Source organism: Solanum stenotomum, chromosome 6, assembly GCF_019186545.1.
Source record: "Solanum stenotomum isolate F172 chromosome 6, ASM1918654v1, whole genome shotgun sequence".
Classification (NCBI taxonomy): Eukaryota; Viridiplantae; Streptophyta; class Magnoliopsida; order Solanales; family Solanaceae; genus Solanum; species Solanum stenotomum.
This window is the reverse complement of record NC_064287.1, coordinates 8,297,834-8,310,276: the sequence shown is the minus strand read 5'-3', so window position 1 is coordinate 8,310,276 and position 12,443 is coordinate 8,297,834. Positions and strand designations below refer to the sequence as shown.

The window sequence follows — 12,443 nt, the reverse complement described above, 5'->3', positions numbered from 1 at the left end:
GAGAAAAAAAAAGAGATTCACAACCTAAAAATATATGCAAGTACAAAATACCTATGCAAATGCGTCAACCTTATTACTTAACTAATTAACTAAAATCAAACACGCAGCATGTGTAACCACATCTGTCAAAATAAATACCATTTTAAATCTACGTCCACCAATTTGTACAACACTCAACTAAGTTGCTCCATTTTCAACATTATTACATTATGAATGTTTCATCGTTGTGCTTAATTTCGATTGTTATTTTACCAACAAGTTCGAACATAATATTATTATTTTTTGTAACAAAGTTTTTTTAAAAAAAAATATAAGTTCTAAACTATTTTTCCAAAAATAAAAAATTAGTACTATTTTGGCAACTTAATTAATAAGGTTTGGCATATAGAAGAACAAAACCTCTTTCTTCTTTCTGTCTGTCTGTCCTCCATTGTGTAGCCCCAATTTTCTGCAACTAGGGTTTCTGCTTCTCCTCAGCATTTCCATTTCTCTGCTTGCGATCTTCATCTCTGTGAAGATTTCACAACTGGGTCAGTCGAAATTCTTGAAAAGAACAAATAAAAAGCAAAAAAATTGAATCTTTTCTTGTTTCTTGATTCTTGATGGCAAAGACTAAACCAGGGAAAAAGGACCTTGATTCTTACTCTATCAAGGGTACCAACAAAGTCGTACGAGGTAATAAAACCCCCTCGATTTTATCTTTATGTTTTCTGATGCTTTGTTGTGTGTACGTTTGAGGCAAATGTTTCATCTTTTTTGTGCCCTAGAAGTTTCTGTTTTCGGGGTTTTCTAGAAAGTATCGCCTTTTCAAAGTATTAGTAGATTGCCCCCTTTGTTTAACTGTAAAAAGAGTTTAAGATGTTTAACAACTTATGTATCAGTTTGATAGATAAAAACATACAACATACGAGTTAAACTTTGTACTGATCCCTTATATTCGAACGATTCAAGGCAAGGATTCGAGTGCAGTTTAATGGCTCTCTAAGGAAATGAATAGTCCACAACAACAAAAACAACTCTACCTCAATCCCAAGCTAGTAATCTATATGAATCCTCGCTAATCATGTTGCTCCATTTTATACCTATGGAAAAAAGGAAATGGAACACAAAGTGGAAAACTCATTTTATGGTGAGGGTATCTCTTTTTCATTGTATTTGTAGATTGACCCCTTTGTTCAAGTGGAAAAGGAGTTTAAGATGTTAACAAAGGATTAAACTTTGTAATGATCCCTTATATTCGAACAATTCAAGACAAGGATTATTACAGTGGTATTCAACTCAGTGCAGTTTAATGGCTCTCTAAGGAAATGAGTTAGTTCACAACCACAAAAACAAATCCTCCTTGCTAATCATGTTGTTCCATTTTAGACCCATAGCAATAAGGAAATGAAACACAAAGTGGACAACTTGGAAACTGAACTAAATTGGCATCGACATTGACATGGCAAATCACTCTGCAGTTGTAATGAACTCCAGCAGTGATTTGGATTTAAGCTTCAGCAGCAGCAGAAGAAGAAACCATTGGGAAGGGATTGATAGAGAAGGAGGAGGAAGTAGATAATGCGGAGAGATTCGAGAGAAACATAGAAGAGTGTAATAGTTTTCTTTCCTGATTAATACTTCACACCCCTACCTTGATGTTCTTTATGTTTGTATTGTTAACAAAGGGATTAGCTAATCTAAGTCGTTGCTGATCACACGGCTCTTGACAGACCCATGTGCCCTCTTAATTAGATCATTAAAATTGAATAGATAAATGAATTTGAACTCTTAATTTTGCCATTTTTCATGGAAAAAAAAATTGACTTCTAAAAAAGTTGTGGAATTCTCTACAGAACAATTTATCAGTGTAAAACATCTTGGAATGTCTCAAAATAGAAAGAATGTCGTATAAATTTGAATTTAGGAGTATCTTATGTAATGAATTCCTGTATAGTTGATTCTATTTTGTCTTCATAACTTATTCAATTTTGCTTTTAGTTTGCTCTATTTCCCTGGCAATATTGTGGACATTTGGTTGTCTTGACAAAACATTAAGATTTCTGTTATTGTTCCTTTCTCAGTTGGTGATTGTGTATTGATGAGACCATCCGATTCGGATAAGCCCCCATATGTGGCAAAAGTAGATAGAATTGAGGCAGACCATCGCAACAATGTGAAGGTCCGAGTTCAGTGGTACTACCGCCCCGAGGAGTCAGTTGGTGGACGCAGACAGTTCCATGGGGCTAAAGAGCTGTTCTTGTCTGATCACTATGATTTTCAGAGTGCACACACAATTGAAGGGAAGTGCATAGTGCACTCCTTCAAGAACTACACAAAGCTAGAGAATGTGGGCCCTGAGGATTACTTTTGTAGGTTCGACTACAAAGCTGCCACAGGAGGGTTCACTCCTGACCGTGTTGCTGTGTGAGTTCTTCATAGCTCCACTGTGAAATTTGATAATTTATTTTCTTGGTGTAACATTAAGAGTTTCGCCTGTAGTATTCGCTAACATGCTGAATGATTTGATTTTGAAGGTATTGCAAGTGTGAAATGCCCTATAACCCGGACGATCTCATGGTACAATGTGAAGGGTGTAAAGACTGGTATGCATGTTACTGAATACTTTCCTTTACATAGTAGCATATCTTTATTCTTGTTTGCATGGAAACCAACAAGCAAGCTTGCATTTTGTGCTCGAAAATTTAGGTTAAAAAGTAAATTGAGAGAGAAGGATGTGTATAGAAGTTTTTCTAACTTCATATAATAAACAGTAGCAAAGACAGTTAAATGGCCACATGACCAACATCCAAGGACACAAAACATGAAAATGCAGCGAAGAGATTGCCATATCCCCCTTCCTCTTTTTGTTATCTCCAGATGCACAATTGTCATTTCTGAGATATGTTTTTGGAGTTATCACATCATTGTTGTCCACTATCCACATTATGTTGCTCTAACAACTAGTGAAGATCTGCTCTGCATCTATGTTTTCAGCCTATTTTTTTTATGTATTTAAATTGTTACACAAATAAAGAAACTATTGTTGTAAATTTGCTAAATTCTTCAAATTCCTGCCTGAAGTTCTAATAAATACTCTGACAAGAACTGGAACCTCTTTATGGGTTGAATTTGAAGGCAAGCTGCCTCTAGTTTTGTTTATACTGAGAGAATGGGTCTAATAGACGAATATATTGCCAATTGTCTGAGAATGATTGGTCTATCAGGTTGAACTGGATCTATAGATGACTAAGTTCCTTTAAGGGCATTCATGAGAGAGAAATGACGAATATGATCAATCATCTGAGTGAGTTGGGTATGAGGTTGAATAACAAAATAGGAAAAAGTTTGAGACAAGAAAGGATAATCTAAATAAGCTTCTCAGAAAACAATTAATCTTGTTAAGTTGGGAAATATATACTCCCTCTATTGGCTTTTACTTGTCCACTATAACTAAAATACATATTGAAACTTTTACTCGTCACTTTTAGTATATCAAGAGAAAAATACTCTTCCATGTTTTACCTTCTACATTGATTACTTTTTCCCAAAATCAGTTTTCAAGACCTAAGATTAAACATCAATTAATATGGGTATTGTGGTAAAATACTCATGTTAATCATAGTTTCTTAAGGGGTCTGCAAAGTCCAATCTGGACAAGTAAAAGTGAACGAAGGGAATAATTAAAAAGGATGTGTAAATTTTCCATATTTGGCTGAGCTCATAGGAACTTAAGAGGGAAGAGAAGTTCACATTACTGTGGAGTGGAGGTGTGAAAATTCTTTCGGCTGTAATTGCCTCTACTTGTGTTGAGTGGAATTCTTGTTGTGTTGTTCAACATCATGGATATGAGGGAGGCCTGAGTTGGTCATTAAGCTCTATTAAGCTTAATCTAATTGTCTGTGTTATGTTTGTTAGGTAACTATATTTTTAAGAACTTCTTCAAAGGTATTCATTTTTGTAAGATGGTCTTATATTTTTATGCAATTTTACTGCAGGTTCCATCCTATTTGTATGGGTATGACCATTGAAGAAGCAAAGAAATTAGACCCTTTCTTGTGTTCTGACTGTTCATCGGAAGATGATGCTAAACGACCTTTGAACTCTTTCCATGTTGAGCCAAAGGTAAGAATCTGTTGCATACACTTGATAGCCTGAGATGTTCCAGTATTACTGTTAGGCATTTTCTCTCAAGTCAACAAATCAGTTAATGTCCTTATTTATCAAAATCAGATTTAGCTAATGGCCTTTATCTGTTTGCGATAGAGATGAGATGGTAATAGTTGCTTTCTTATATTGTGTTCTTATATGTAGCTGGTTGTTAGGAGCTTTTATTTACGTCGAAAGAGAGTGATGGGCTCGGTAGGAAGTGGAGGATTGCATGTTTAGTCACATGATTTGTGATAGTATGGTAGTCTCCTTCACCCTAAAGGAAGGAGAAGGCTAGGACTGAGCAAAGGATCTGCTTAGGTGATGATACCTAATGTATGAGACTAATGATCGAAATCAATGACTAATGACCATCTTAGTTGATATTTAGTCATTGGATTGCTTGCATTGTGATAGTTTGTCTCGTTACCCTAGTTGAAAGGAATTCCGCAGTTTTATCATGTATGGATAAGAAGGAAAATGAATGTAAGGAATAAGGGTGTTCATGGTTTGGTTTGGTATAGTTTTTATCTAAACCAAAACCAAATCAACTATGTGGATTTACTTTAATGTATACCTAATAGTCAGTTATTTTTTGTTTTGGTTTTGCTGGTTTTTAGACTCTTTTTTTATACGAAATTTATTTTGTTCAATCTACCAGAGGGAAGGAACCAATTTCTTATATGCAGGTATATGTTTAACAAGAATCAAATAAATTGATTGACTTATTATCCCTTGGAAGATTTATATTGATAATTGATAAATTTCATTATGAGATAAACAATTATTCACTTTCATAAATCAAAAAACAACCTTACATCAATATATCTTATTGAACTTAGCTAACCTTAATGATTAAAACAACAAATAAATTGCTCCTAAATAACTTTAATAATGAAGAATACAAAACTTAAGCAAGTACCATGGATATGTTTATAAAACTTTTTGAGGCTAAAACTATACAAATTGTCTCTATAAAAAATAAATACTTGTGTGTATATATATAGAGTTGGCTTGGTTAAGCTTTTTTCTTAGATACCAAATGTTGTTTTTTCAAATTGAAAAACCAAACCAAGTCAAGAATATGTTGATATTTTATGTGTGTTTGATTTGATATTTTGTTTTGTTTAGTGTTTTGGTTTTCTCGAACACCCCTTTTGAAGAAGATGTTGGACGGAACGAATCAAACTAACATCTTCTCCTATGTTTGGTTTGGGAAGAAGTGTGTTCATAGACTTGGAAAAAGCAAATGATTAAGTGTCACAGAATGTTCTATGGAGATGTTTGGAGGCTAGAGTTGTCCATGTAACCTGCACTAGGTGTTTAAGGACATATATGATGGTGCTAAGACCCGAGTCAAAATCAGGGAAGGTGACAACTTGGAACATTTCCCAATTGTGATGGGGTTGCACATGGATGAAAGGAAGGAACAGAATGGGGCAGTGAAGTGAAGGCTCGTGAAGTAGCCAACAAGCACAAACAAGAGCTTCTCAGCTCCCTAACCTGTCTCTAGGGATCCACTCTAAGCTTGTTTTTATTTGTATTGGCAATGGACGTACTAACGCGACACATTCAAGGAGAAGTGTCATGGTGCATGTTATTTGTTGATGATATAGTCCTGATTGACGAGATGCTAGGTGGTGTTAACACGAGGCCACAAGTTTGGAGACAAATTCTGGAGTCAAAGGATTTCAAGTCGAAAAAGTTCGATGACATGTCTTATGAAGCGGACGTGGATGTGAAGCTTGACACATCGATCATCCCTACGAGAGAAAAATTCAAGTACTTGGGATCAGTAATCAAGGTAATGGGGAGATTGAGGAGGATGCTACTAATTGTGTTGAGGTGGGATGGATGAAGTGGAGCTTAGCATCGTGATAAGAATGTGCCACCTAAACTAGAAGTTAGTTCTACATAGTGGTGGTTAGACCAACTATGTTATATGGTGCAGAGTCTTGGCTAGTCAAGAACTCTCATGAACAAATGATGCGAGTGAAGAAGATGAGGATGCTTAGGTGGACGTGTGGGCATACCAGGACAGAAAAAGTTTGAAATGATAATATTAGGGACAAGGTTGAGTGGCTCTCGTGAAGATTAAGATGTAGGAAGTGAGGTTGAGATGGTTTGAGCATGTGAAGAGGAGAGGTGTAGTTGTCCTGGTTAAAAGGTGCGAGAGGTTGTCTGTAACGGGCTTGAGGAGGGATAGAGGAATAAGTATTGGGTGAGGTGATTAGGCAGAATATGACACAACTTGAGCTCACTGAGGACGTGAAACCGAGGTTGATAATTAGGGTAGAAGGTTAGTAGGTAGTCGGGCTATTTCGTTTTCTTTCCTGGAGTATTAGTATTATTGTTATTGTTTTCCTTTTTTTTGGATTTCTACCACTACTTGTTTCTTTTGTCTCAATATCTTCTGATCTTCTTGTTATTTTTGCTTGTTGCTACTGCCTTTTTGTCCACTATTCGTTCAGTCAGGAGTTGAGGGTTTATTTGAAACAACCTCTCTATGACTCTACGTTCTCAAAGGTAGGAGTAAGGTTTGCGTACACTCCAACTTTCCCAGACACCTATGGGATTACAATGGTTTGCTGTTGATTCACCTCAAAGTTAAAATCTTTAACAAACATTAACAATACTTCCTCACATTTAAGTATCGTAGTTTGACTTATCCAAACTACAAATTGGATAATAATGCATGAGATGAAGTATCGTTTTATGTAAACAAACGGTAAAATGAAGATAATAATAACGCTTTGATGAATCTGAACTTCAATAATAACACTGGATGTGTGTTGTCTTATTGTATAGTGTTGGAAGAAGTTTCTGTCTAGGGAAGTGGATGTATTTCAAAACAATCCAGGAAAATTGATTTGGGACAAGCAGTGTGTAATTGCTTAGTTAGAAGCAGCCCATGATAAGGTGCAGGTATCCCTATTTTTATGGTATCAAGTACCATTGGGTTTCTGTACCAGCTGAATTTTTTGTGTATTTGTGCTAGAGTCTTTAGTTATTGTGGTGTCATGTGTTACTTTTGATGTGACATTGAACATTTAATGAAAAATTAAGTCAAAAGGAGAGAGAGTTGCTGGAAATGGCTGAGGTGTTGTGGGTAGTGGATGAATGGCTGTTGATGGGAAGAAAACAAAGGGGTTGAGTTGGGGAATTTTAGTTGTCATATGATAGACTGGCTCTGATTGAAACCTCTTCCCTGCCTATGGCAAGTGGATGTTGGATAGCAGAAATTGATGGAAAATAAGAGGGTCATTGTTTGGTAGTTGGGTTTGTCATGCAGGTTGGCTGTTAGATTGGTTCAGTAATCTGGCTGAACGAAAACAAGTTGTCATATTTATTCAAATGTGTCTTATTTCTGACGTGCTGATGAGTATTCAGACTCGTAATATGCATGTACATATTTCTGTGTGTTTTGAGGGAGAACTACTTGAAATATAGTCTTTTATGAATCTTAAAATCCAATTTGTCCGTCGCTTGTAAACATTTTAGCTAAGCCGTCTCTGATTCAATGACTAGGTGGAGTTGAAGCGCAGGAAGAGATAGCAACTTGACTCTTCGTGCAGTGGGAGGAGGTACACTTTTTCCTGCTTACTGTCCGAGACGACATATGGAATGGGATTCATGATGCAGAACTGCTTGTACAGCTGAAGTATGGAGTTACTAGCTTTATGGTTTCTGTAATGTCATTATGACTTTTCAGAGCAAGCTCATATTTCTAAAGCATCTTCAAACTCCTTTAGAATTTGTATGAACTAAATGAAACAAGGGCCATTGTAGACCTTTGTAGTATATTTGCCTTGTTAACTTATCAATCCAAGTGCCTTCAGGAAGGTAACCAAATGTTGAAAAGAAAGTTAAGAAACCAAGATGGTCTATCGATAGCGTGTTTGTCCAAACTTCTAAAATTTGCTTATTTTGAAATTGTGTTGTTTCAAAACAGTATTTTTGGTGAATTAGCTTATTTTGAAATTGTGTTGTTTCAAAAAAGTATTTGTGGTGAGAAGCCATCTGTGTTTGGTGACTAAATTTAAAAAGTACTTTGAGTTAGCAATTAGTGTTTGTCTAAACAATTTAAAAGTCTCTTAGTGTATTATTTTTTTCAAGAAGTGCTTTTCAAAAACATACTTTTTGAAGAAATTACTTTTCTTAGCTATTGAAAAATATTTCTCATATACTCTATAAGCATGTATATTCTTCCAAAAGCTTTTTTTTAATGAACACTTAGAAAAAGGCTATTAATTTTTTAAAAAATAAATAAATAGCCATTCTATAAAGGAGTTCAGTCTTGATTTCAACATGTATATTTATCAAAAATCAATAATTACACAGAGGAGAGGAGAACATAAATCTTAGCCTCCATATCAATGTGAATATTGAAATTATGTAATATGATCCCTTTATACATTAATAACTGACTTCTGAATCAGCTATACTATCATGTATAACATTTAGGAAGACTAGCCAGTGCAGAAACCACCAATAAGGCATGTTTGTCAATTTTCATTGTAGCCAAACATCTTCTTTTTAGTTCTGAATCTGAAATTGGAAATACCATTTTATTCTAACTTCATTGTAGATAGTATACTCTTTTGATTCCTCACCTATATTAGCCAAAATATCAGCAGTTAGTCCAATTACCTTTCCTAAGAATGTGCTTGCAGTTGTAATTTCCTATCCAGAGAGCTTGCCAAATTTACTCAATATTAGTCAGCTTTTCAATCGTCCTGTATTGAAGTAGAAGAAAAAGGAAATTAGTGAAATGACATTTAATAGACATAGAAATAATATTATTCACTTGTTGGATAACTACATTTTTCTATTTTCAAATTTGATTGTGCATCTTGTTGGCAAATATTGAAGAATGAAATCATGAACTTCATTGTTGTCCTTGGCAATCCACCATCTCAATTCTCACTGCATTTTGCTTGAGGTGCTCATATTTCACTTTGATGTATGTCACAATTGTCCCCAAAGAAATTTCAAACTTGTCTAGCAATACTTCCACTATCTTCGCTTCATCAAAGTTATCTTCTTGTAGAAACTCGCTTCTTATTTTATTTGAGGTTCGTCCTGAGTATTAGCTAAGACTGTAACTTACAAATTACTACAAGTTACATCTTCAGCCTATTTTTCTGTGAGTTTGACTTTAAGCATCTCTCTATGATTTTCCTCACTTTTATTCGTATATGTTTTTATCGTATTGCTCATCTGAGCATGACATTCCATATCCTCCACATAAATACTCCTATCAACATCACAAACAACAGAAGAATTACAGTAGGGCTTAGGAATGGGGAATAAGAATTACAACAACCATTTGATTTTTTAAACAAATGTACTAAGGCAGATTGAATTTTTAGAAGTCGTCATAAATTAAAACTTTGACAAATTCGACATGATAAAAACTATCATAAAATAGTTGAATTAGTATCATGATATTTATTTCTTTATAATAATTAATAAAATAATGCTCCATAGGAATAAAACATAATATGAGTAGAAAATAAATTACATGCCTAAATATAGAAGGTTACAAAATCATGTGAACTCTTGAAACATTGAAAATATAAATTAAAGAGGTTTTTTTTTCCAAACATATTTAACAATTAGTTTCAATCATCATATCATATCATATATTACTATAAGTGGGAAGAGTTTAACCCAAAGTTGATTTACCGTTTTGACCCTACAGTATTACTTAAATATTAATTTATTAAAGGGATAATTTCAGAGACCTCCCTCCAGGTTTCGCTCTATAACACTCACCTCCCCTGTGATTTACGATATTACATCTACCTCCCTTATCTTCATTTTCTTGTAACCATTCTTTAAACCTATTTAAAATAAATATAAATTAATTTAGATTTGACAATTTTACCCTTATTAATTTCTTCATATTAATAAATATTATATAAAAATAACTCATTTAACAAATACTTTAAAAATAAATCAACACAAATACATTGATACTATTATATATATATATATATATCAAACAAAGATCAAAGTCTTTATTCAAGCTGACCCACCATTTTCACCAAATATTAACTCTTCACCTCCATTTTACCTTTACCAATTCACTGATGATTTTTTCTCCCACAATAACCCATCATTTTCCGGCAACAATTTCTTCAAATTGAAGATAAAAATAAACTCTCCAAGAGAGAAATTCAACGATCAGATTTTGTTCTAGTTAAACATTTTCACGAGCGAAGAAGAAAAATGATCCAAGAAATAGAGATAAATCATTGAAAATTAGATCTAAGCTTGCATATAGAAGGGTAAAATTATCAAATCTAAATTAATTTATATTTATTTTAAATAGGTTTAAAGAATGATTACAAGAAAATGAAAATAAGGGAGGTAGACATAATATCGTAAACCACATGGGAGATGAGTGTTATAGAGTAAAACTTGGAGGGAGGTCTCAGAAATTATCTCTTTATTAAAAATTAAATTTGTTGATCATCTCAGACCTAATTTAATTCTCTAGAAACGTATAGTTGCTGCTCAACCTCACCTATCACTGTAACAGAAGCGTATAGTTACTGTTGAACCTCCTTAATCTGTGCGACAGCCTTTTTTCGACGCTCAAGTTTAGCTGATCCAAAATCTTTTCAAATACTTCACTCATCTATATAAATGTCTCCAACAACATGTTATTGTCTATTAATCTGCTACTCTTTTTTGTGCCTAAATCAAATACATCATTGTCAAGTAAAAAAAATTTCTCCTCTTTATTTATCAAGAGTTACTCTGTTTTCCCCATTTACTGTCTATGTATTTATCTAGCTTATTTCGTTTCATTCTCTTTATCGTGAGTAGCTCTGTTCTTGAATTTGTTATTTTTGTTATATCAAATTAAATTGTGAACACCTATTCTAAAGCTGGAGTCTTTGTTGTAGAAGCATTGTCTGAATGCACGTACTAATTATTCTATTTCAAAACTACCCAAAGGACCCTACAGTATTACTTAAATATTAATTTATCAAAAATTAAATTTGTTAATAATCTCAGACCTAATTTAATTCTCTATAAATGTATAGTTGTTGCTCAACCTCATCGATCACTGTAACAGAAACGTATAGTTACTGTTGAACCTCCTCGATCAATGCGACAGCCTTTTTCCGACGCTCAAGTTCAGCTGATCCAATGCCTTTTCAGAAACTTCACTCATCTATATAAATGTCTCCAACATGTTATTGTCCATTAATTTGTTACTCTTTTTTGTGCCTCAATCAAATACATCATTGTCAGGTAAAAAAAATTTCTCCTCTTTATTTATCAAGAGTTGCATTGTTTTCCTCGTTTACTGTCTATGTCTTTATCTAACTTATTTCGTTTCATTCTCTTTATCGTGAGTCACTTTGTTCTTGAATCTGTTATTTTTGTTATATCAAATTAAACTGTAAACACCGGTTCTAAAGCTGGAGTCTTTGTCGTGGAAGCATTGTCTAAATGCACGTACTAATTAATCTATTTCAGAACTACCCAAATGACCTTACATTATTACTTAAATATTAAATTATTAAAAATTAAATTTGTTGATAATCTCATACCTAATTCAATTCTCTAGAAACGTATAGTTGCTGTTAGACCTCATCGATCACTGTAACAGAAACGTATAATTAATGTTGAACCTCCTCGAATAGTGCGAACCTCTTCAATCAGTGCGACAACCTTTTTCCAACGCTCAAGTTCAGCAGATCCAAAACCTTTTCAGATACTACACTCATCTATGTCTCCAACAACATGTTATTGTCCATTAATCTGTCACAATTTTTTGTGCATCAATCAAATACATCATTGTCATGTAAATTTTCTTTCTCCTCTTTATTTATCAAGAACTGCTCTGTATTCCCTGTTTACTGACTATGTTTTTATCTAAGCTTATTTCGTTTCATTTTCTTTATCGTGAGTTGCTCTGTTCTTGAATTTGTTATTTTTGTTATATCAAATTAAACCGTGAACACCTGTTCTAAAGCTGGGGTCTTTGTTGTAGAAGCATTGTTTGAATGCACGTACTAATTATTCTATTTCAAAATTACCCAAAGGACCCTACAGTATTACTTAGATATTAATTTTTTTAAAATTAAAGTTGTTGATAATATCATACCTAATTTAATTCTCTAGAAACGTATAGTTGTTTCTCAACCTCATAGATCATTGTAACGTAAACATATAGTTACTGTTGAACCTCCTCGATCAGTGCGACAGCCTTTTTCTGACACTCAAGTTCAGCTGATCCAAAGCCTTTTCATATACTTCACTCATCTATATAAATGTCTCCAACAACATGTTAT

General features: G+C 33.8%; 1 protein-coding gene across 1 annotated transcript; it reads left to right on the top strand.

The window, feature by feature from the left end:
- Positions 1 to 372: 372 nt before the first annotated feature.
- On the top strand, positions 373 to 8,061 carry LOC125869302 (chromatin remodeling protein EBS-like). Its single transcript, XM_049549874.1, has 5 exons — positions 373 to 675; positions 2,064 to 2,406; positions 2,517 to 2,585; positions 3,978 to 4,104; positions 7,657 to 8,061. The coding sequence occupies exons 1-5, from the start codon at positions 603 to 605 to the stop codon at positions 7,681 to 7,683; spliced, it is 639 nt and encodes a 212-aa protein (XP_049405831.1). The 5' UTR covers positions 373 to 602; the 3' UTR covers positions 7,684 to 8,061.
- Positions 8,062 to 12,443: the final 4,382 nt, after the last annotated feature.